The 25,451-nt window shown below is 46.1% G+C and overlaps 2 protein-coding genes across 6 annotated transcripts in view; one reads left to right on the top strand and one right to left on the bottom strand.

The window, feature by feature from the left end:
• The first annotated feature begins 8,817 nt into the window (after positions 1–8,817).
• LOC107210122 (2-epi-5-epi-valiolone synthase-like) lies at positions 8,818–15,171 on the top strand. The gene is made up of 6 exons (XM_033517543.1): positions 8,818–8,942; positions 10,251–10,305; positions 11,157–11,831; positions 13,281–13,514; positions 14,171–14,423; positions 15,032–15,171. The coding sequence occupies exons 1-6, from the start codon at positions 8,818–8,820 to the stop codon at positions 15,169–15,171; spliced, it is 1,482 nt and encodes a 493-aa protein (XP_033373434.1).
• A 5,742-nt stretch (positions 15,172–20,913) lies between these two features.
• The window catches only part of MITF (melanocyte inducing transcription factor), a 100,518-nt gene continuing 95,980 nt past the window's right edge, over positions 20,914–25,451 (bottom strand). For all 5 annotated transcript variants that reach the window (XM_015641068.3, XM_015641072.2, XM_015641069.2 and 2 more), the window contains one exon: positions 20,914–24,882. In XM_015641068.3, coding sequence (XP_015496554.1) covers positions 24,481–24,882 — 402 coding nt within the window. In that variant the 3' untranslated portion in view covers positions 20,914–24,480. The remainder of the gene's footprint in view (positions 24,883–25,451) is intronic.

The raw sequence follows: 25,451 nt of genomic DNA, 5'->3' as shown, positions 1-25,451 counted from the left end.
AAAAGACAACAGAATAAAAGGACTGATTTTAAATGTAGAACCTTTATCATCAATGCTGCTATTGTTCAAGTGCTTGTTAAATAGTGCTTGAAATATTGCATATTTTAACATTCCCCCATATGAAAATGGCTTTGAGATGGCTCCATATTCTTTCTGGAATCCAGCATTAAAAAAAAAAAAAAAATCACTACATTACCTTGCATTTGCTCTTAGAGTCATTATCCCTAGACAGCACCATCATTTAAGAAATTTATCATCAGTGGTGTCCTTCGAACAATGTATTAGTGTAATAGATTATAAGAGTACTTCACTGGGATGATATATTACTCCAAAGATGAGAACATCTGGGAAGAATGAATCTGGGAATAGATTAAGTGTAATAGGCTTTATAAGAGGATACAAGCCTGGGTATTGCTACTTGTAAAGGTGCAGTGCTTGGCCACAGCCACTTCCACCACAAAAAGCACAAAAAACCCCTATCAGATAGCCCAAACCCAAAACAGAAACAATTTCAATCCATTTCCTTTCCTGGAAGGGGGGTGATCTCTTTGCTGTTCACTGAGGGATGGGGCTGGCACTGCGAATTAAAGCATTTCTGTGTGGGCACGTGTGAGTGAACACAAGGGCACGGTACAGGACAACTTGTGCCACAGGAAAATCAAAGCCCACAGAAAGCTCATATCTTTATAAGTGATTTCCCACATTTTCTGAGCATTTCCATGGCATTCATCCCCCCCTTGTTCAATACAAAGTAGAGGATGATAGCTTCAACTTCAGTGACAAGCTTTACACCAATCTGGTGCAATTTTACCCTCTTGATTGACCAACTTGCCATTCAAAGAGTCAGAGGCACGTGTTTCCTGTGGCCTGACTCTGCTTTCAACTCCTTCAGCATCCCCTGGGATGTGCTCAGGGGAAGTTTTTCTAGGAAAAAAAAAAAAGAAGAGAGAGATTTCAATATAATGGTAAACACCAAAATCTGAGCATCCAGCATAAAAAGCAGCAACCAAGAGGGAACTCCTGGAAAAGCTCCATCCGTGCATGACCATGAAAAATTAGACCAGAAGCATTGCAAGAATCCTAAATTTGAATCCTAAGAGAATCTAGTTTGGCAATAAACACATCTCAGTGCAGGCAGCCACCCCAGCCATAGGGGCTTGGGAAGAAGGGGCCATGTGAAAGAATTCCCCACTCTGCAACCCCAAACCTTTCCCATTTTCAGCTGGTCCCAGACAGGTCTCTAACTATCTGCTGGTTTGAGTGAATTACTCCAGCTACCCTGGCCAGGTTTTGTTCAGTTCTACAATTAATATTTTTGTTTCAGCCAAAAATAAGGTTTCTTTGCAGAATAGGGGAAAAGACAAAAAATCTAATTTTTTTACGAGACAGGGGAAAAAAATGTTTCTCCTCACAAAGTGCTCAGAAAAGCAGGGTGCCTCCAGATGCTATTTCACAGAAGTCAGGCCTGTGACAATGTCTCTGGATGAAGTGAGATGTTACCTATTACATAGGGAAGGCAATAGAGGACTGGAAGAAGTCCATAGCCTCCAGACAGGTTAGATTACCCTATCTGAAGAAAGTAACCACCAGAAATGGATGGTGATCATTCTTTGGGCCAGAATTTAGAGCCATTTCAGTGGGTTTTTTCCCCTCCAGCTCCCTCCTCCTCCACTCAGTAAAATGAGAAAGAATTCATAACCCGTGTCAGCCACAGTCAGATAATCCAAGACTTAAAGAGTAGAACATTTCATATAACCTCTTTTCTGCCCCTCACAAATGCTTTAACAACTTTAATAAGATAATGTATAGCTATTATCCTACAGCAAGTGTAAGTCAAACAACTATCAGCTATTATTTCAGCAACAGAGTGAACGCTCAGCGTTCCCATAATCCACAGCCTGGAACAGTTTACACATTGTCAATTTTAGACAGAACTGCCTTTTTCCACATATCAAAATGTACACTGATAAATGGGAATTGTTTAGCAGACCCCACATGGCTGGGTAATATAATGTAGCTCAAAAAAGAATAATGAGGGTATCAGTTGGACTTCTGAATTAATGATACCTTAAATTAGTTTAATTAATTAGTTTAGTTACCAGAGTAATTTAGTTAGCAGATTAATTAATGTTTGTTGAGTGCTTGGAGATAAAAGCCACATATAAAGGCTGTTATTAGAGGGTGGATCCAGAGGTGCAGGTTTTCCTCACTCTTTATTTATCCCAGCACCAGCTGGATCCAGAGGCTCACTCTTCGAGTCTTCCAGCGAGCTCTGTGTGGAGCCTGGTGTTCCCCAGGATATGCTCCAACTCAGACACTGCCACAGTCAACAACCAGTTGGGAGAATATCTTCAAAAATTTAGAGTTAAAGCTTTTTATTCTCACCTCCCCTTTTAGTCTCACCTCCCCTTTTTTCCTCACCTCCTTTCCTCCAGGCTGTGGGCTCACACACACATATCCATGCACACTTTGCTACGTGTTTGGGTGCACTTAAGTCTCATTCCACTTCTTGGCACTGTCCCCCATGTTTCTGGCATGTTCTAGACAGAAAAATCTAACAACACATTCACCCAAACCCAGACAAAAGGTTACAAAGGGGAATCTGCACCTCTTGGAAGTTGCCATTGCATCCAGGTAAGGGTCTAGTCCAAGAGCAACATCAAGAGCTTTTTGTAAGTAATTCCTGAGCTGTTCAGGCACACGAGAGTCATTGAGGGCCATTTCTTTGGCTTTGAGAAGGTTCTCAGCAATGTGCCCAGCCGGAGTTTCTGAAATGGAAATTAAAAGGAAGAATAATGATTTTGTAACTGCTCAATCAGTGGAAGTGGAGTTTAAAGTACATAAACACAGGTGTGCTTTTTTTTTGTACAAAATACAGGGTTTTGAAGGGCTATAAAAACCTTTTCAAACTGAAAAAATCTTTTATTTTTAACAGATTTTTGCTGCATGCATTCTCCCTTTTCCCCTCAGAGCTGATCAAGAATAAGAATGCTTTGAACACATGAATTTTGCCTTTAAAGCTCCAAGACAAACATCAAACACCAAACAACTGCACACAAACCCCACTCCTCCAGGTACCATTTTTCTTGGAGGGAACAGAATGCTTCCAAAGCTGCTCTTGCCAAACCAGGCAGGAGATGCAGTCAGGGGTGAAGCTCTGTAAAAAGGAGGCTCTGTGTGTCAATGGGATGTACAAGTGTCCCCAAGCTGTGTCTGTGCCAGGAAAGCTGCTGTGCACACAGCACACAGCGTTCCAAAGGCTGTGGAGACATCTCCAGGATCCAGATCACCTGGCTCTGGGGGCCCAAGCAATGCTGCCCATGGTATTAAACCTGCCCTGAGATCCCAGAGAACCCTCAAGGCAGCAATCCACCGTGGATCACAGCAAGCCATGGCCCCAGAGAGCGAGGCATGGCTCAGAAAAACTCCCCCACTCCTCAAGTGTACGAGCACGTGCTGGGTTATGAAAGCACCAAGAGGCCGTAACTGGGGTGGAGCAGATTGCCCCTGGCAGGGTTTTATTGCTTGTGATAGAAAAGCTGCAAAGAACTATGTGGAATGAGTGAAAAAAGGACATCTTTTTCACTTCTGTGGCTTCCCAGTACCTGCAGGGATCCTACAAGAAGGTTGAAGAGAAACCATTTCTAAGGCAAGCAGTGACAGGAAAAGGGGGAATGGTTACAGATGGAAAGAGTGTAGGTTAAGATTAGCAATTAGGAAGAAATTCTACTCTGAGAGGGTGGGGAGGCCCTGGCCCAGGCTGCCCAGAGAAGCTGTGGCTGTCCCATCCCTGGCAGTGTCCAGGTTGGACAGGGCTTGGAGCAGTCCGGGGTAGTGGAAGGTGTCCCTGCCATGGGATGAGATGAGCTTCAAGATCTTGTCAAACCAACCCATTCAGGGATTCTGTGATATGATACTATGACTTACATCTCATCCCAATCTCTAACCCTCAGGGGCAGCTTTTATCCCTTCCAGCAGTTTTATAAATAATTTCAACAGCAGGAAGAACCACGCTGGTTTGCTGCCCTCAGCCCAGCAGTAGTGAAGTGTAGCTCTCACACTCTTCTGCAGCCTTTTCACCACCACATGAGGGAGCATCCCCGGGCTCCCACTCACAGCTGCAGAGCGCTGGAGGTTGGGACGTGCTCATCCTCCCTGCACTCTGAGGTTTTTTTGCTAATTTAGGGGTAAAAACATGTTCATAATCCATGTCGGCTTTTAGTAATCATCATGTTGTGTTTCTGGCTAAGTAACAGGCAGGGATTGCCCGTCACACAAAGGGGAGGGAACAAAGCTGCAGCGGTTTTGTAACCTGTGTTATGACACCAAACGTGGGAGCCAAGAGATGCTGCGGGGAGAGGGCGCAGGCAGGGCATGCCAGGAGCAACCCTCCATCCCAGCTTACACAACATTTGCAGGGAGCACCGCATTTTTTGCAGCATGGTGATGCTTTGGGTCAACAGCAGAGGTCAGAATTGCCCTCATTTATGCAAGCACCAGACAAGTCAGAGCAGAGCAGAGCTCAGGGCTGGCTGCCCGGCCCAAGGCTCTGAGAGCTAAGGTGAGCTAAACTTTATGTAACTATTTTTTTTTAAGGTTATTCCAGGAAAAAGTGCTTCATTTCAGTGCATAGTTTTACACAATCCCAGAGAAACTGCTGGACTATATTAAGAACTAAATTAGATTTCCTGATTGTGTCTGTATGGCTCTATGCATTCACAGACATCTCTTTCCATTTCCCATCCAGTTGTGCATTATCATCAGTGGGAGAAAAGAAAAACAGCTCACTTAGAGGAAGAGAATGCTGAAAATAGCCCTTCCATGAAAGAGCAAGAAAGGGTTGCTTTAAGTCTCCAGCAGCTTCATAAAGAAAGATAAGGTGGCAATTCTTAAAATGGACCATTCTTGCCAGCAGAACGGTTCCCAGCATCTCCCTGAGCAGTTGCTGAGAGCACAGCCACCCTGTTTTACAAGCTGAATGATAAATTGCAGTTTCTACTCTGTCTGAAATCAGGAGCTTTTGATTCAAACCAAAGTCAGGAGTCAGAATTGCAAGGTTGTACCTGTGGCACATCAGTGTCCCCTGAGCAGACAGGCAGTGCAGTGCCATGGAGGGACCTGCTGCTCCAGAATCACAATTAAACTCTGCAGTTTGTGCTCAGATGGCACTTTTTAGGTGGGGAAAAGAGGAGGGCACTTCACTGTTTGCAGGGGGCCACCCTGAAGGAGGCACAGAAACAAGAAGACAATCTGGATTTGGCAAAAACAAAGCAAAGACATGAGACCAAAAAGACCAAATCTTGGGTTCCCGTTTTAGGGCTATCCTCATTTCACTTAGATCTGTTTTGCAGCCCCAGTAATGCCTTCCAAAAGAGCCCCCCTTCCCAGCCAGGGCAGAGCACTGAACCTGATCCACCTGAGCACTTTACTGCCAGACTTTTTGGTGCTCCTGTGCCAAGCATTTTTGGCAGGAGCTGCTCGGTGCTAAGCACTTGGAAATCCAGTCTGCTAAAATCATCCCCAACAGTTCCAGCCATCATATTCACCAGGGCACCTCGGGCATTGCCAACAGCTTACTCCAACCCTCATGTCTTTGCCTCAGCGTGTAAATACACATCATGGCCCTTGTGGGGACAGGGGTGGGCTGGCAGCGTGGCCAAAACCCGACTGTGTGGCCAAAACCCAACTGTGTGGCTATCAAACATTGCAGGGTGCCCTCAGCAGAGCTCAGCCTGCTCAGCCTTAGCCTCAGCATCCACAGTGCCACAGCCTGCAGCAAAGCCAGCAGTGGTGGCCTGGGGACAGGCAGCAGCTTAGGGATGGAGTGGGAGCAGGAGGAGGAAGAGCAGGAGGAAGCAGCCAGACAGGGAATGCTGCTGCTCATGGCAGGAACCAGGTATCTAAACTCTGAAAATACACACTAGTTGATGCACTTTCTACAGATTCTACTGCTAGAAAATGAGTTGAAAAGCTGGATCTCCCCAGTGCTCCATTAGGGAAAGAAATTATAAAACAAGCATCACAATCCACCAGAAATTAATCACTGCCAAAGCTTTCTAGACATTGAAACAGTCCACCACCCCACCATTCCTTCCCCCTGGGATTGTCCCATTCCCTCCATTCCAGGTTCCTGCAAACCCATCTCCTGTGCTCAGCCTCTCTCCTCTCCCTGACAAACCCACCCTCTGTTCCTTGCAGCCAAGCCACAGAGCCTGCAGGTCCCATCTCCACGGGACCCAGGACCAGGGCATCACACGGTGTCCCCTCCTGCCACACCACTCTCCTGGGGCTCCCCACCCCACACAGGGAGTTTACCTGAAGGGTTATGCATGTTCCTTCTTGTCCCCTGGCCTGGCAGGATGCTGTGGTGGGTTTGCTGCTTCTGCAGAGCAGGAGCTCGGTGCTTGGGTGCCCGGTGAGGGGACCAAGTCTCCTCCCTCAATCAGCAGGGCAGAGCCCCAGCCCTGGGGAGAGGCTGCATGGGGAGGATGGCCCCGGGCTGGGGCTGCACCCTCCTGTCCCACCCAGAGCACAGGCAGCAGGTGAGATCCAACAGCATCTGACATGAAAAAAACACAACAAAAGAGCCGACTTTCAGTGCCTTTGCTTTACATAAAATTCACATCCTGACCTTGGGAAGCTGCTGGCTCTCAAGGAAGTAATTGTCAGTTTCATAATCTTCTAGTTACATATCACAGACATGTCCCAGCTAAACCACCAGGTATGGGGCCAAAAATGTCCCAGGACTCTGAACCCCAGATTATCTACAAGTGGTCCTTAGCCACAAGGAATGGACTGGCTGAGGGAGGCATCAGGAGCAAGCAGTGGGAACATCCAAAGTATCCTAAAGCCTGAGGTGGCCTGCAGCAGGGCTGGGCAGAAAGGGCTGGTGAGGAATTAAAGCAAGTCCTTAAAGAGTGTGTGATGGAGCTGAGCTGGGCTGTCCATCTCCTTCTCATTCAGATGAAACACAAACTGAAGGCAATGAGGAAATGTGGACTCCCCCATGACCAGAACAGCATCTGTCACCTCTGGGATGTATCATGCTGGGCTCATTCACTCAAGGACTGTCTCAATGTACCTGCAAAGTGTGCAGAGAGAGCCCAGGGCTGGGCAGGGGAGTGAACAGGATGGGGGAGCTCACACAGGGCTCTTGGCAGGATGGAAAGTACCAACACATGGCAGTCATTGGTGCTGGCAAGCACCTGGACTGTGGAAAGTTAATTTGTCAACTTCTCAAATGTAACAGGAGATATTTCAGTGTCCCCAGAATAGAACAGGGAAGTATAAATAGAAAATAAGTAAATGCACACAATGAAAGAGTAAAAGAAGAGCAAATAAGTCTCAGTGTTGACTGTATTGTTATTAATTAGAATAAATAAACAAGATGAAAAACCAGACCTCCTGGCATACCCAAGATTATTCTCTTTTATGATTTAGTAAACAACAAACTCCATTAGAATTGCAGTTCCTGCAGAAAGCAATAAAAGTTGTATTTAGATTGGGAGTTAAAATTTCAGATGAGTATTTGGTAAACAGGCTGAGAGCTTTAGTGTACCATCTAATCCACACACACAAGCTTTAAGGTGACTTTGGGCAAGTTGTTTCACTTCTGGGACTCTATTTGCTTCTACAAAATGGGGTTAACAGCCTGTCCTCTTTAAAAAACACTTTGCCATCTGGAGGTGAAGCCAGCAGTGAGGACTGAAGTCAGGAGTTAGACACTTCTTGAGGAAGGGCTACATGGCTTTGGAGATTTTTGTCGCAGCTCTTTCTCAATATTAATTTTGAGATAGATGAAGGTTCCAAAGTGAGTTTGGCTGCAATTAAGCCTTCAAAGCAATGACACAGCATTGTCCAATGGGTTCTTTAAGACCCATTTTTTCCTGCCTCTGCTTTTACATCCGATTTTGGTTTTCTTGATCTTTGTTTCTGAACAAGGACAGCTTTCAGAAACATGGCTGAGAAGGTGGCAAAGACAGGTTTGTGCCTTCAGGCACTGCTGGTGAAATCAAAGGAAGATCTTCCTGTGCTCAACACACAAAGCTGTATGCCAAGGGGATACTTTGTGTGGCAACCTGAGCCTGGGGGCCTCCAAAAGCTCCAGCTGGAAGATCACATGGAAAAGTGAATTGTGCATCCCCCAGTCACGTGGGGATTCAAACCCAGCTCATGCCCCAAACAGCCCTTCACGAGATAAATACTCTCTGATAATTTTTTTAAACCCATCATAAAAGCTTATATATATATATATATATGTATGTATGTATGTATATAGTTTTGTTCCTCAATTCAAGAGAATCCCCAGAATGTGAGCTCAAAAGTTTAACAAGCTGGTATTGATCCCATTCTTCTGCCCCTGTCTCATCCCATAAGAGCAGCTCAGAGCTGCAGCCAGATCAGAGGCTTTGATCAGCAAAGGAGGTTCCTGAATGATGTGAAGAATCACACAAACTGCCTTTCATAACTTTAAATTTGCTGTAGGGCATCATGTTGGAAGTTAATGTATGCACTCCTATTGTACATTTTAAGCATTATAAAACCAGCTGATTACACAACCCCATCCTGGTAGCCACACGTGTCTTCAAACATTCCTGCCACCCCTAACGTGCATCCCAGATTAGGTAATCTCAGTTTTGTAATTAGTCTCTCACATGGAGACGAGACCTCCCCTCCCAATGCCTGCTCACCCTGGAGCCTTTAAAAAGCACCTCAAAGGCACCCAGTGATGGGAGATCTCTGGATAGGGAGATTTCACCTTCTGATAGCATGCTGGTGACAGAAGAGGCGTGTGCTGCAGCAGTCCCAGGAGCCACCATGCCCCAGGAGCCCCAGCAGACGGATTTCCAGCTGGTGCGAGTCAAGAGCACGTGGTGCCGCATCAAGAAAGGAGAAGCCCTTTCCAACGACGAGGATGAGATCACTCTCTCTGAGGCAAAAATGTGAGTATAGGAAGGAGCCTGTGTTGCTCTGGCTGGCCAAACTGGGCAGTCTTCTTGGTGGGATGGAAAAACCATCTTGGGTGCCATGGCAGCTTCAACCCGCAATGACAGAATGACAGAGATACAGAATAGTTCAGGCTGGAAGGGAGCTTTGAAGGCCATCTAGTCCAAACCCCTGCGATGGAGAGGGACACCTTCCACTAGACCAGGGTGCTCCAAGCCCCATCCAACCTGACCTGTGTGTACAAACCTGGGAACATGGCCTTGGGAACACGTTCAGTATGGCAGAACGGGCGGCTGCGGTGCTCCTTGACACAGTTTGGAGTTACAGAGGGAATTTTATCAACAGCCTCCGTTTTTGTAGACAAGAATGTTCTTTAAACTTCTGAAAAGCTTACACAGGGACATCTGTGGGCTCCACTTGGGCTCCTTTTCTCCACTTCTGTGAAACTGCAATCTGTGTGTGCAAAATCTCACGCTCAGGCATCGGAGACAGATGGGTTTATAGAGGTGGTCGCAGACAAATGAAACGGGTAGGTGGGAAAGATAAACTGTCACTGACAGGAGCAAAACCCTTAACACATCCCTCAAACTGCAGAAGTCACCTAATGCTGCTCCAGACTGAGCAGAGATAAAAATTTCCCCCAGGGATACATAGAGCTCTTTGCTGATAGTACATCTCTCCACTTAATTATCTTTTAATTACAGGATACTCCTTTTCACGAGCACATGGAGCCCCATTCATAATGCATATTTTTTTAATATAGCTCTCTTCTGCATGTCAGAAGTTTTCCAGCCTTTGTCTTGCTCAGATTTTAATGGCACAAGTCAAACCCTTTTCTCAGCCAGGTCAGAGGGACCTTCACCAGTGCTGGCAGTGACCGTGCACGAGCATCACCCAGGCAGAGCTGCAGCAGGTAGAGCAGGACTTTGGCAGACCCAAAACCAGCCTGCTGGGCCTCAGCCAACAGCAGGATGAACCCAGGGCCCAAGAACACCCAGAAAAATCCTCAGCTGGCATATGCTGCCACTGGGGCATGTTCAGCCCCAAATTCACTCTGATTTTCACACAGCAGAGGGGTTGCAGTGGGTTCTGGTTGTGCCCAAAGCTGATTCCACCAAATAATATTCCAAACCATCCTGTCTCTCAGAAGGGTCACACACCAGAGACGAATGCACATGGAGTTAAGTACAGCTATAAGATGGTGAGTTAAAATGTACACTACAATGCTTTTTCTGATATCACATTTGAAAAGCCCAGAAAAACATTTCTGAAAGGTGTCAATCCTCACTGGTTTTCTCTAACAGCTATGGAGTTCAAGGGTTTAGAGACTTTAAGAGTTTAAGACTTAGAGACAATTTGGTAAAGAAAGCAGAGAAGCATCTATTTTGACCTCTAAGTGAATGTTCAGGCATGTGAAAAGAAATTGGGCATGTAGGGAAATCTGATTATCCAATGAATATCACAGAAACTCATTTTTTACCCAAATGCAGCTCAAGAAACAGTCTTATATAAAATACATTTTGCTATTTCCTTCTTTCCTTTTTTGATTCCAAACTTGTTTTTTCCCTGGTTTGCCCATCCCACAGAAAGAAGAGATTGTAGGGTCGTGTTTTTCACTGGTTTAGATAGATAATTAATTTTGGCTTTTATTTACCCTTGAAAACTTCAGTTTGGAAATGTTTCCCAACCCCGAAATAATTTTGTTTCCCTTTCCAGGAGTACTTACTATTTCTATCACACCTATTTTGAAGTAGAGATCTGCTAGCTCAGCTAAAGCACTATAGAAACACTGGTCTGAATGGAGATGTGTGGCTGTTTATAGACAGGTATAAATTAACTCCTATCACCCAGAAGATGCTTCCTCCATAAATATGGAAAATTTTGGCAACCTCTTCTCTTCCCCACTCCCTTTTTGGAAGCTGGAATGATTTGGCTGGCTCCTTATGGGTTTTCAACTTCTAGCATGAAAAACATGTCCCAGCCCTCCTAGATTGTAGCTTTTTAATGTAATGTAGGAATCCAGACATTTAACTCTTCACTAAGACCTTGGAGAGCTTCTCCATGAATAAAATTGCTGAGCCTTGATAGCCAAGGAGGTGTCCCACCCTCACAGCCCCAAGTTTCTGCAGTGCATGGGCAGGAGACTCCACATTCTTCACCTCCCAGCTACATCCTTAAACTAGTTCAGACATGCAAAAAGGTCAAACTAGGAATACAATGATTCCAAACCCTGTTTTCTGATCCTTGCCAGAGGCGAGTGCATCTCTGAAGGTGGGATTTCCTGGATAATTGAAGCTCCCATCTACTTTTGCTACAAAGTAGTAGAAACATACAACATTCTGGAACCCTCTAACACCACTCTGCTCTGGGGTCACATCACTGACCCCCAGCAAATAGAGCTCGCCACTGCCAGCAAGAGGAAACTGCGGCGCTTTATCGTCATAGACGAAGTCGTCGACAAACTTTACGGCTCCAAAGTCAGAGAATACTTCGAAGAGAACAACGTCCAGCACAAAATCCTCGCCCTGCCGACCACCGAAGAAACAAAATCCATGGACTTGGTGTTGAACATCTTGCACGAGGTGCAGAACTTCAGCCTCGACCGGCGGACGGAGCCCATCATCGCCATCGGCGGGGGCGTGTGCCTGGACATCGTCGGGCTCGCCGCGTCGCTCTACAGGAGACGCACCCCCTACATTCGGGTCCCCACCACCCTCCTCTCCTACGTGGATGCCAGCGTGGGGGCGAAGAATGGGGTGAACTTTCTGCAGTGTAAGAACAAGCTCGGGGGCTACACCCCACCCGTGGCCAGTTTCCTGGATAGATCCTTCATCCAGAGCATCCCTCGGAGACACATCTCCAACGGGCTCGGGGAAATTTTAAAGGTATGAACTCTTGCAAGTGCAGTTTTCAAAAGTGAAGTCATACAATGGTTTGGGTTGGAAGGGACCTTTGGAGGTCCCCAAATCCAATCCACCTGCAATGAACAGGGATACCTTTAACTAAGTCAGGTTGCTCAAAGCCCCATCCAACACGCTCTTGAGCATTTCCAGGAATGGGGCATCTACCAGTCCACTGGAAAACTCAATCCAGGGTTTCATTACACTCCTTGTAAAAAATTTCTTCCTCACAACTAGCCTGAATCTGTCTTCTTTCAGTTTAAACTGCTATCCCATGTTCTATCACAACAGGCCCTACTAAAAGTCTATGCTCCTTTTTTTTGCCCCTTTTAAGTATTGGAAAGTAAAATGTCCAGCAGCATCCATGGCGCTGTATAAACAAATTAGAGTAATCAAGGTGGGCCATCAAGGGTGCATGGGGATTTTTACTCTCATTACAGCTGCTACATTTGTTAGAACATCCCTTACACTCAGTGTCCAGTTCTAACCCTGCAGAGGAAACTCCAAAAATCACAGCCAGACACAGCAAAAACTCACAGGAGACACAGCAAAACCAGGGGAGAAAAGCCTCATCTTTCCATTGAGGCTGATCCATTGCACTCTGTAATGAACTCCTGGCAGAGAATCTGAGACTCATTATGATGGGGATTAATAATCTGCAAGATCATTTGCACCTACCTCAGTGGGTATGTCGAGTGTGGTCAATCAATCTCCTGTGAGGCAAATTCTACTTCTAAAATTACCTGGAAAGTGCACAGTAAGTGGCTTTATGTCTGGAGAGCTTTGGAAACTTTTGATAAAGCAGAGTTCAAGCCATTAAAGTGTATTAGAGATGAGTTCATCAACAGCAGTTTCCAGTGCTTGCACTGTGAGAAATCCCCAGGATATCTGAAGGTTTCTGGCAGGCACTGTGAAACCCTCAGGTTACCATTCCTCACTTCAGGGGGGGCTAATGCCTAAGTCATAGAGGAAAAAAAATAAGTACTTTTAACAAGGACATCACTTCTAAGCCCTCATCTTCTCTACACTGCAGTGTTTTCCCTCCTTCCATTTCCCAAAAAGCAACCCCAAGGATTAGATAAGAGTTGTCCTGGGATTGGCCACCAGCCAGTCCCGAGTTTCCTTCCAGGCACACCAATAACCAAAACTCATTACAAACCACCTGCTGGGCTGTGGGAGCACACAGCAAAGTCCCAGCATGGGCAGAGCCTGCACAGCACAGCCCAAATGTATTTGTGCTAACCAGGAACTGTGTCTACAGGAACACCTTTTTAGGCTACAGAGGTCCAACTTGTGCATGCACCACATGTGCAGGTGTTTCTTTGCTGGTGTACATGTTAGTGCAGTCCAATCTACCGAAACACTCAAGTTTCCAACAGCACATACAAGGATCAGATAATTATCCTTAATTATCTCTTCTATTCTTTGTCCCAGATGGCCCTCATGAAACACAAAGGGCTGTTTGACCTGCTCAAGAACCATGGAAAATACCTGCTGGACACCAAGTTCCAGTCCTGCAATGGCTTTGCTGACCACAGAGATGCTGCACTGCAGACTACCAGGATTGCCATTGAAACCATGCTGGAAGAGCTGGCTCCCAACCTCTGGGAGGATGACCTGGACAGACTGGTGGATTTTGGCCACCTTATTAGCCCAGAGCTGGAAATGGTGAGTGACAGACTTTATATTATAATATGTACTTCAAAGACAAAATTTTTAAAAATTCAGTAGGCTGCATGAAAACCTTGTGAAAAGGAGTTGAGATAAACTCCAGATTTGCACGTGCTCACTCAACAGATGAGCCTGGTGTCAAAGGGACTCCTTCTCCTGCCCCATTTCCCCCACACCTACACCTGTATCTAATTCAGACCTCACTCCAGTTGTTGCTTCTTACTGGGCACTTACTGAAGCTCAAAGAAAACCAGATTCCAGTGAAGCCACCAGAAATCACCAGCATGAACTGAAACACCACAAAGGCATGGAGGCCACAGCCCATATTGCTGGGGAGAAATTGCCATTGAGGAAAGGGGGGGGACACCTACACCTTATCCAATATTCAGAGCTTATCCCTCCATCTCATGGTGCTTTATCAGTGATTTGGATGGGAGGAGAATTAGATCCTGGATCCCTATGGGAGATTTTAGCTGCGATTAATCACGTGTAAAACGGATCATCCTAGCAACCCGTAAATCACAAGATGCCAACATCCAGCAACCGCAGTGAGTCAAATGTCGATTTTCAGGGACACTTTTAGAAATAAACCCCACTTGTTTCCTCTCTGCCACCCCAAACCATCTCTGCCACCCACCTTTGCTGTGTTGCAGAGGGTTTTGCCGTCGCTGATGCACGGGGAAGCTGTGAACGTCGACATGGCATTCATGACGTACGTGGCCCACGCGCGCGGGCTCCTCGACGCCGAGGAGAAAGAGCAGATCCTGCAGTGCATGCAGGGCCTGGAGCTGCCGGTCTGGCACAGCGGCTGCAGCTGGGCCCTCATCCAGAGAGCCCTGCGGGAGCGCCTCAAGCACAGCGGGGGACAGCCCCGCATGCCCCTGCCCACCGGGCTCGGCGTGGCAGGTACTGCCTGAGACACCCCAGGGGGCTTTGGTGGGCAGGGACAGCCTGGGAAATGTGCTCTGTGGTTTGCAGTTGTGTTTCTTGTGCTCTTTTTCACATCCTGGTAAACCCATGGAGAGATAGGATCGCTCCTGTGTCTGAGCCTGAGAACCCCATTAGACCTCAGTCCTTAATTTCATTATGATTGACCAATTCACCTTGCAAAGGGAAATGCAGTGCTCTGGCAGACAAACCAGCAAGGGGAAAAGAGGAAAACAATTCCTCTGCTATACTTGAAAAGATTTGTTAAAGTCATTGGCAAAAGGAATTCAATGTATTATTGTGCCTAGAACTAATACTTGTAAACTAAGTAATATCTGTTCAGTATCAGGGATGAAATATTCATAAGATTTAAAAATAAAAGCCAACCAACCCCTAACACAGAAGCAATGCATGGGACCAGGTTGTGATCTCTGGCATCTCCTACCTTTTCACACCATTTCCATGCAGCTCAGTCTCTACAGACGAGGCAGAAGGCTCTCTCCAACTGGAGTGACTGCCACAGCCAGTGTGTGCAGGCAGGAAAAGCTCCTCTGGATGTCCTGTTAACTACAACTCTTATTTTCTAGACATATTCAATGACACCAGTGAAGAGACCCTGGAAAGAGCCTATGAGCTGTGGGTTAAGGACTGCAGGACGGTGCTGGAGGAAGAGCTGCAGTCCCAAGGTGATGGTCCTGCCCCAGGCCTGACCTGTTCGCCACTCTAAGGCAGTGGGCAGAACTGAATTTTGAACAAGAAGCACCCGTGAAGCTGCAAGCACCCCAGAGCTGCGTGGAACAAGCAGAATATTGGCATCTGATGTGATTTACCTTTTTGCTTTGTTTGAAAGGGAATCTATTATTGCTGAAGAAGTGATTGCTCACAAATGAAACCACAGAGTGTCTGTAGAGCAGTTCATAGCAAAGTCTTCTTTCAGGGAAAGTGGGCAGGATTATTCATTTATTTAGTTAATCCAAGCTAGTAATTGCCACGGCCCTTGCCACTGATATCCCACCATAGCTTGTGCTTGGACCCCTGACACGAGCAGGTGTAGCTGACCCATAGACCTTGGTATGGCACCATGCAAAATTTCCATGCTATACTAAATATTTCAAGTAGGTTATCACCTTCACTGGCCATTCTTTACTTCTTGGTGTTCTTCTTGTTTTCTCTCATTCAAAAGAGCAGAACCAAGAAGCTCATCTACCAGCCTTTGCACACTCTGACTAGAAGCACCATCACGAGTCCCAGGCCAGGAAATATCACTGCTGTGAAGCATGTGGGGGCTGTCTCTTGGCACTGTGGCAGCTCTTTGTCTTGGGACTCCGAGGATATGCTGGCAAGTCTCCTCTTGCTGCCCAAATGTTGGTGGTGGTTTCACTTTGTAACCCCTGGAAGCCACCAGTGTGACAAAGAGGGCACAACTTGCAGCACTGCTGCCTGAGAACAAAGCAGGGCTCCTGGCAATACCCCCTGGTGTCCCCACATCTGCCACAGATACCTCTCAGACCATGGCTCCTTTCTCATCCCAGCCTTTTCTGGTTAGAAAAGGCCAGCTGGGGAAAACCAAGAGAAATTAAAGAACTCCAAGCAAGTTTATCATCTTCAAGCAGCCTCAGAGTCATGTCTCAGGATCCTGGCAGACTCAGAGCAGATTATATAATGGATGCTGATGGTGAAAAATGTAAAAGTAATGCCATCCTTCTCCCTGGAGGTCCAATCAAAGGAATTGCAATCAACAAACAGCCTTTGAATTATTTACAACATTATTTGGTTTTTTTCCCCTGGTGGTTTTTTTCCCACACCAGTTTGTGCTGATGTGCTGGCTTCTGTTTTCCTAAATAAAAGCTGCTAAAATTGAAAAACTTTTGAACTAATGATTGCATTGCTGCCCACAATGTGTGCCTGAGTACCTTTGCACATGCTTGAGAGACAGAGACAGGAGAAGTGTGGCATAGAGCTGACATAATAAATTCCTTTTCCTCTTGAGCCTGGAGAAGGTTAAAACGACATGGAAAGCCCTACTCAGCCTTCCCCAGAGGAGTGCATCTCTCCAGTTTCAGGCCAGGGTTTCACATAGTTGGTACCATCTTACCCAGGAGCTTTAGAGCACATCCTGAGAGCCACAACTTCTTAGAAATAAACCCATAATTCCCAGAGTTAAATAAACCCAGGGATGAGGATATCAGTGAACTTATCTCCTTTTCCCAGACCAAACTCAGGCTCATTCAGTGGGTTTCTGACAGCAGCCACTGTGTGGGGAGAGCATCACTGCTTCTCTCAGGGATCCACCAGCACCACCAGCTTTGCTAGAGCAGGCAGGGACAGCAGGAGAAGAGGTGAGGGCCCACGGGTGTCTGAAGGAAGGAGTCAGAGGATGGACAGCAACAGGAAAAGAAGACACAGCCAGAAATTGATTCACAGAAAGTTTCACCTGAATCTGGAACAGACTGTCCAGAGTGTGTGGAGTCTCCCTCACTGTGGGTATTCCAGAACTGTCTGGACACAATCCTGGGCTCTGGGATGACCCTGGAGGTTGGACCAGATGACCCACTGTGGTCTCTTCCAACCTGAGACATTCTGTGACCCAAACATTTGGGGAGCATGAGACAGCCCCAGGGACAGCAGTCTGAGGGTAAAAGGTGCTGAGTGCCATTTATCACCTGGGCACACTCACAAGTGTTCCTCCTCCTCTCCAGCAGCTGTGTGGGCTGTTTGTCACACCAGGTAACCTAGAAATGAATGAAGTACAGGATTATCACCTGCCCAAGTCACTGTCCTGCAGCAGAGTCCTACTCCCATCTACCTCCGTGGAGGAGGTACAATACAAACATCAACTTGAGTTACTCATTTTAAATGTTCAGGGGGAGACTCTCAGGAGCCCAAAGGCATTTGGCACTCCATTTCCAGGGAAAGCCAAGGTGCAGCTTCACAGGATCGAGGTGAACTGAACTAAAAAGAGTCACAAAACCACACATGTACATTAAAAGCCCAGCATCCAGGACTGATGTGTTATGGTGACAGTGACCTGGCTGTGGCTCACCTGCCAGCCATTCCCCCATGCTGGCTTTGCCTCTGCCTTCAGAAGCCACTGGTTGTGTCTGTGACAACATATCCAAGGAGCTGAAGCACAATTAGGACTGAAAAGTGAACACATGATTATTATTATTTTTTACCCTCCCTTCTGCTGTGGGTGACAGAACACAATCAGCCCCTGACGTGCTTGGTTGCTTGGTAGCAGACAGGCACATTTTTAATTATATATTAAAATATGCTAAAGAACATAAAACAGCTGCGTGACTAATATGTGTGTATCGAGAAAGGCACATGACAGCAGCAAAATTGCTTCAGTGTCTGATAAAAAGTGCCTCTGCCAGGCTTGTCATCAAAAGATCAAGGGAAAGGGGTGGAAAGTATTATTAATAAAACAGTGACTTTTTAAAATACCCCTCATTGTTTGAGGTGCATTTTTTAATGTCTAGCATGAATTTAATTCTTTTCCATTTATTCAGCTTTGATTTAGTTCCTGCTTTTTTAAACAGAACTATTATATTAGACCTAAGATCTCTGCTTATTCTCTTATACTGCATTATTCCAAAGAGAAAAGCAGAAAGTCCCAGCTGGGTCTTTGCAGTGCAAGCTCTTCATGGATTTGTTTGAAGAAAATTACTTTAGTGGTCAGAGAATAAGAAATTATTTTATTATTTACAAGTGCTGAAGTAATTTCTTCTGCAACAACCTGCTCTATAAACTGTTTTTCAGCAGGGAAAAAAAGAAGAGAAATATTAATGAAGTGCCAACCCAGTCTAAGATTCTGTGGTTCTGGAATATAAAGGAGTATCTAAGCTGCAATCTCTCATGCCCAATGAACAGTACTCAGTGTAAAATGAGAATCACACCAAACTTCTTGAAGACATTAAAAGATTTTGACTAAATGTGTTTGAAGTGGCTAGAGAAACAGTGCTGAACACTGAACGTGCAATGCCCCATTCCTGGAACAAGGCAGAGCACCCTGCTCTGTGCCTGCCTGCCTGGAGCTGATACCTCTGCTGGGAAACACACACTGCATCCAGAGAAAACAATCTGCAAACGGCATCAGTGAATCCCAACTCACCTTGGGCGGCTTGGCTGGGCCGTGCCGGGATGGAGCGCAGGAATCCGCGCCCGGTGGGTCTGTGCTGGGGAGGACACAGCCCCACAAGAGTGTGCTGTTCTCTGCTCTTTAATTCAGCTCTAACTCCTGCTGCTGTCACAGGCACACGGGAGGAAAGCCAGAGCGAGCAGGGAGCTCTGGAGAGGAAAAGTGTTTGAGCAGGACCAGAGCCCCCAGAGCTGTGTGCCCCTTCCACCAAATCCAGCTTTGAGGCAGCATCCTCAATATGTACATCAACCCCAAGGTGACATTTATATATTTTATATATATATATATATATCTTAAAGAACAATCGATATTTACATGCTTTTCATATAAATATTTTTTATGCCCTGGTCCTTCCTGCTGACCATAGCAGCCTTCTCCTTTCCTTGCACATCTCTTGGACAGCACTAGCACAAAGGGGTCTGTCACAGGAACCATCACTTCCCTCTATGATGCCAGAGCACAACTCCTGTTAAAGCATCACTCCCAAAAACTGAGGAGGAAAAGGAGCAGTTTCAAGGCAGGGTGAACCTCGGGTCACAGGCAAAGACCACGGTGTTGTTCAGTGCACCCACATTTGACTTGTGAGCCAGCTTTTTGTCAAGCCTCATTGATTTTAATAACTCAGGAACGCTTTTTCAAGCCATTCCCCTGCAATTTTAAACAAGTGTACCTCAAAGGAGCTGGAACAACAGTGTAGAACAACTTCTAGTGCTGGGACCACCCCTAGAAGTGAGAGCAAAAGGAGCAGCAGTGCTGAACCCACCGAGGCAGAGCCATCACCACGTCCCTCCCGGGCTCCCAGGTGTGCTGGGAAGGGAAGCACGAGGTGACACGGTGGTGGCAGTGTCCTGCTGTGCCACCACACCACACAGCCGAGCCCTGCAGCATCCTCCAGCCCGGCCATGGGGATTCCCAGTGAACCACAGCACACCAGGCACAGCTGAACTTCCTAAAATCCACTTTCTTATCCTGCGCTGAATTTTTCAGGCTTGTCCAACACAACTGAAAAGGCTTCTAAGCAAAGCTGCCACCAATTCTGTAGTGACACAGAGCTACTGCCTACAGCCAATATCCCCATGATGGGTGTTCTTCCTGCTCCTCCTGGGTTCTCCAACTCAGCCAAAACCTTGAGCTGCTGCCACCCACAGCAAGAAATTCACTCCAAGCTGACCACAAAAAAACAAAAAAAACCACCCCAAACTACTGACCACCAAAAACAAAGTCAAAATACATCTAAGAGCTCAAACTAAAAATACCAATTATATCCAAGGCTGCTAATAAATAGATTTTCAATGCAGTACTCCTACATTCTAATACTATGCTTAATTTCTGAAGAAATTACATTACAAAACCTGCTGGAAACACTCATGAGCTTTTACTCAAGTATCTTGTACAAAGAGGGAGTGGGGCTGTTTAGCTGCAGTCCTAGCAGAGCCAGGCATTTTTTTGGGGTTGTTTTTTTAAATTGAGCTAGTAATTTGCAATCCAACTGAATAAGGTATTTTTTACTCTAACAGGTATCAGACTTTCAAGACACTGGTCAAATTCAGTACTCCTGTTTATACTCAGGGCTCAAGCCCCCTGAGACAACACTCAATAACCCCAATGCTGCTGCAGCAAGGTCCACACGGAGCAGGAACTCAATGCTGTGAGCACAGGAAGCAAAAGGCTGTTGAAGAACAAGACCAGAAGGGATGAGTTCACAGAAACAGGCAGAAATAATGGAGATGGGAAGACACAAGAGCACAGCTGGTTCCTCACCAGGAGCAGCTGTTTGCACGCTGGCTGAGAGGAGGTTTGGGAGGAGTGAGCAGAGAGGGGACAGGATCCTGCCATGCCCAGGTCAGCTGGAGAAGGGGGTGAGGTGCTCCTGTGTGGCACTGCTGGGGACAGGGTGACCTTGCAGGAGTGACAGCAGAGCAAAGGGGGGATGCTACCCCAAGGCCTCACAGGGCACCTGATGAGCTGCAAGGGGCAGGGAGGGACAGAGGCAAATGACAAGAGCTCGTGGGAAGGGAGAAAGGCAATGACATTTTTCCACATTCACCTGTTTCATTCCTTACCCTGGGGGCCGTAAGCTCTGGGTCTTTCCACTTTGGCACGTATTTGCAAAGCCCAGGTGGGGTCTGGTCTGCAGCTTCATTCCCCTGTGCAACTGACACACAAACACAGCTGGACAGCTCTGGTGGAACCAAGGATGCCAAACAACACCGGGTCAGGGACATGGACACACCCATGGCCAAATCACAGACAGAAGCACTGCAGGGACTTCAAATGCACAGGAAAACAAGATCCACTCACATGGAAAACGAGTGACTTACACAGATGTATGTGAAAAACCAAATGCTTTAATCCATCTATCAAGAACAACAGTTCAAATTATTTCATTGGATACATTAATATTGATCCATAATTTACAGTGCTATGGACCATACACAAATTATTGCTGCAGTCAACAGCAGATGAATATCAACATTACAGTACCAAGCATCATAGCAAGAGGCAGTAATTAATGTCACTTTTTCAAGAAATATAGGTATTTATACTATTATCAACATCAGCTTCCCCCCCAGTGCATTTTATGTCAAACAACATAAATGTAAGTGCATTATTTTGTGCTTTGTGCTTTCCTTATGTACCTTCTTTTTGCTTTTACAGGTTGCAAGAGTTAAATATTGCTTTATAGGCCAAAAGCAGTAAGAACTTCACGGTACTCTGCACATCCCTGCCTGTTGCATGGCTTTGGCAAAGTGAGAATTGGTCAGTTCCCCATCCACCTGCTCAGGGAAGCCACCGCTGCCCAGCGTCACTTTCACCAGACCGGGCATCAACTTCTGTCCATCTCACTCCACCTAGCCCATGCCAAACCCTGCCTGTGACTGCTGCCTCTGTCCTCTGCCACCAACCCCTGCAAAACGTCACAGACACACCCTCCTCCATGCTCAAACAGGCAAAGGCACCTCCTCTTAGCACCCACTGGGGGTCTGGGTCTCCTAGAGGTGTCCCCACCGCAGTGTCACCATTCCAAGGGTGGGCAGCTCAGAGGAGGGCTGTAACCTAAAGAAACACGGGGGGGGAGAGTGGCATGGACAAGTTAGTGTGTTACCCCAGAAAACACAAGGTATAGGAGCACACAACACAGCTGCTGCGGCCACAGAGACTTCTGCCAAGGAATCCAGCTCTTGATGGAATGGTTGGCCTTGAATCCCAACTCACCTCCACACAGCATGTAGCCAAAAAATCAGAAGTCATGGCTGTCAGTGAGTACCAGTGGTTTCACATGAGCTTGAAAAATATTCATATACCACAGTCCAGACTTGAATTTCTGAATGCCCAGGGCAGGCACCAAACCAAAAGCCTCACTCAATACATTCAGTGGTTCTCAGTTACTACACTCCAACACGCACACCCTGATTTGTTGTACCAACGCTGCAGAGCTGCCCCGTTTTCTGGGGAGGGGCAACACAGCCCTGTGTTACAGCTACAAGCAATTCCTACAGCCCCAATTTCCCTGTCACCCCAGCCAAAGAGCAGCACCCGAAGCCTGTACCCCCATACTTGACCAGGAGCTGCCGTGCAGGGGCTGGGCATTTCCTGCCCCAGGACCACGGTGACCCCAGCACATCCTGCAGCCTCCTGGGTCCTGCCTGGGCCAGAGCTTCTCCACCCTAGGAAAGACATATTCCCAAAAGGGAATTGATGAATGAGGGGGAGAGGCATCTTAACAACCCAACTCCAGCTCCTCTTTCAAAAACTGTAAAAGAAAGGAAAAAAGCCACGACCCCGTGGCTGCATCAATGCTAACACATCGCTGGTGGCTCCAGGGGGAAGGGAGGGCTGGACACAGCCACGGGAAGAGTGACAGGAACACAGACCCCGAGTTCCACAGCCCTGCTGAGCCAGAGCCCCCTGTGCTGGAGCACAGGTGCCAGGCAGGAGACACCAGGAGCCCTCCCCTGGGGAAATGTCTGGGAGAGGGCTCAGTGAGCTGCGCCAGGGGAACTCCCACCACCATCCCCAGCCACCCCATCCCAGTTCACATTTGGTTTCTGAACACCACCTGCTGAACCCAAGGTTTCCTTGGAAAGCCGGCCAAACTGGCACTCCAGTTACTCACCGTTGCACTCATCCTATGTAATTTCCAGTGTAGCACAAAGGAGAAAGGGAAGCTCTGGTTTTCTATCCGTAGGCACCATGCTAACCTCAACGCCCTACACACCACCACCCTAAAGCTCTGTCTACGCCACACTTCAGTCAGTGCTAGTCGAGGAAGACTACAACTAGAGTTTAAGGCACTTCATTCTGAACGAGCTACGCCTGCCAGTCAGCTGTAGGCTGCCCTGGAGAATTCCATTCCCTCTGTCTAGCTCGGAACACCACCTGTCACCTCCGTGGAACACCTAGGCTGGATATAATACAAGGAAAACTACCGTTATTGCATAGGACTACACTTGAGTAGATAATGCACCCAACTACTTTTACAACATGGTTGCATGTTAAAAATTAATAACATTGTTATCAAGTAACAGTTATTTGCAGATACAGTAATTTACTCTTTTTTTTTGTTGTTTTTTTTTTTCTTTTATGTCAGCTCCAGTGCTGAAATAGAACACGAATTGCTCTAACGGGTATATTAACTACATAGTTATGTTTCCAAGCATATTACTACTTTTTTTCTGTATCACTAAAAATAAATATGTAAGTTCAGTTTCTCTACAGAGTTGTTTTATTACCTAATCTAAATTTTTACTCTACCTTAAATGCGTTTAAAAACATTTTCAAAGTGAGACTGTAATATACAAAATATTCTCAAAATCTCTCTTAAAACACAGAACCCTGCATAAAAGCTTCCTTTCAAGTGTTTACAAAGAACGCAGAAAACTTCCAATGAGTTTTAAAAATGTCAAAAAATCGCTGCAATATTAAGAGGCAAAAATCTTACAAATGAAATACAAATAAATTTAAAACAAAAAGTTGAGGATAACTAAGGAATCCATGCAAATCAAAAGAAACTGTACAATGTAATTAAAAAAAAGAAAATAAAGCCAATTAGATATGTACAACATAATGTGCCCAGCTGATATAATATGCATATTTTTTTTTGTCCCGAGAGTGTATCCCAATTTACAGTGCTCCTGCTTGGTTTGCCATTGGCAAAGCCATCCATGTGTGTCACGAAACAAAATAAAAATTTAAGAGGAAAAACTTGAACCATGATCAAACGGAAAACCCAAATCAGCTCAGAGTAAAATTAAACAACACTCTGAGACACTCACATCTCCCTGCAGTTTCAGCAACAGCATTTTATATCACAATCAACACAATCAGGATGTCTTAACACTTGGGTTTAGTTTGTTTTCTGAGTGAAGTCGTGTGGGTATTTTCCCTAAACACTTGTCATGTAAGACCAACATTTGAGGGACACTGTATCTTTAAGGCAGCACTATTCAATTAATACAATTACAAGTTGGACTTTTTGTTGTTGTTGTTGTTTCTTTACATTCTTAAACTTTACATTTTGTTTCCAAGTAAATAGGTTGCATTTACAATCCTACAATTGCCCCCTCCCCCCAGTAGAAACAGACTCTTCATCTGTAATTCTATTGCTTTGAGTAGATTTGACCAGTTCAAAGTTCTTGGAGAATCCAGTTCACAGATTCTGTACATATGCTGTACAATATTTTGGAGGCATTGGTAGTTTTAAAATAGAATATACAAGTTTCTTCACAAAAATTCTAAAAAAAATCCTATATATATAATATATACACACACGCACACACACTGATGAAGCACAAGAGGGGGGGAAAAAAAAATCAAAAAATTCTACAAAAGGTAAATTATTTCATCTACTGATCAAGAACCAAAGCAGTTTATGAAAGGTGTGCCAAACAGGTGCTAACAAGCATGGTCAGTGTCCTCCATGCTCACGCTGCTCCGCCTGCTACTCGTCTTTGACGCCCCGGGAGACACGGAGGAGAGCAGAGGGTCAGTCACTCCCACGGGGGAGAGGGTATCGTCCATCAGGATATCTTCCAGTTTGGATCCCATTTTGGCAGGAACACCGTAAGTGCCAGCTGGTTCAGTCACGTTTCCCAGGTTGTCACTGAAGGTGATGGTGCCGTCAGTCAGGTCCAGGGTGGTGGTGCAGGACAGGTCTGTGTGGTGGGGCATCATGTCTTGGCTGCAGTTGTCCAGCACAGGCTCCTGTTTGATGACCCTGTTGACCATGTCAGGGGAGCAAAGGCCTGTAGATGGGACAAGGGACAGTCCGTGTGCCCGGGCTTGCATCTCAAGTTCCTGTGAGGGAGAATAAGGGGCAAATTAAAAGAAAATCTGCAAGTAAAATCTGTCATCTTATGCTTGTCTTGCAGCTTCCAGTTTCCTTCTCCCGCACACATTTCCTCCCCTTCTCATAGTGACAAGTGCTTGTACCTTGCACACTCCAGCCCTGCAGATTTGCACCTGAACAGCAAAGTCTTGAAGAGGTGGGTGAACACCATCCCACACAGGCCCTTCACACTCCTCCTCAGCACCTACACCAGAGCCAAAACCCAGTACCCTGCAGCACAGACCTGTTCCCCTCAGGCTTCTTCTCAAACCACTGCCAGGATAGGCAGGTTTGGCATCAGGTAGGGTGAGGAAAACATTTAAAAATAGGGGAAAAAAAAAAAAGAAATAGCACAAGCATGTGTTTAGCAATTTTTAAAAAGTCATATGTGAAGGCACAGCATGTCTATGTGATCCTTATCAACCCCTGCTGAGACTCTGGAGGGGACATTTCTCACTCTACAAGTCTGGCAGAGCTGGAAGAGGTCAATCAAAACTGAGCAACAACACTATTCCTGTGCAGAAAAATCACAAGGAAG

Source organism: Parus major, chromosome 12 (genome assembly GCF_001522545.3).
Source record: "Parus major isolate Abel chromosome 12, Parus_major1.1, whole genome shotgun sequence".
Lineage (NCBI taxonomy): Eukaryota > Metazoa > Chordata > Aves > Passeriformes > Paridae > Parus > Parus major.
Note: the sequence above shows the minus strand (reverse complement) of the source record. Positions and strands in the feature narration are given on the sequence as shown.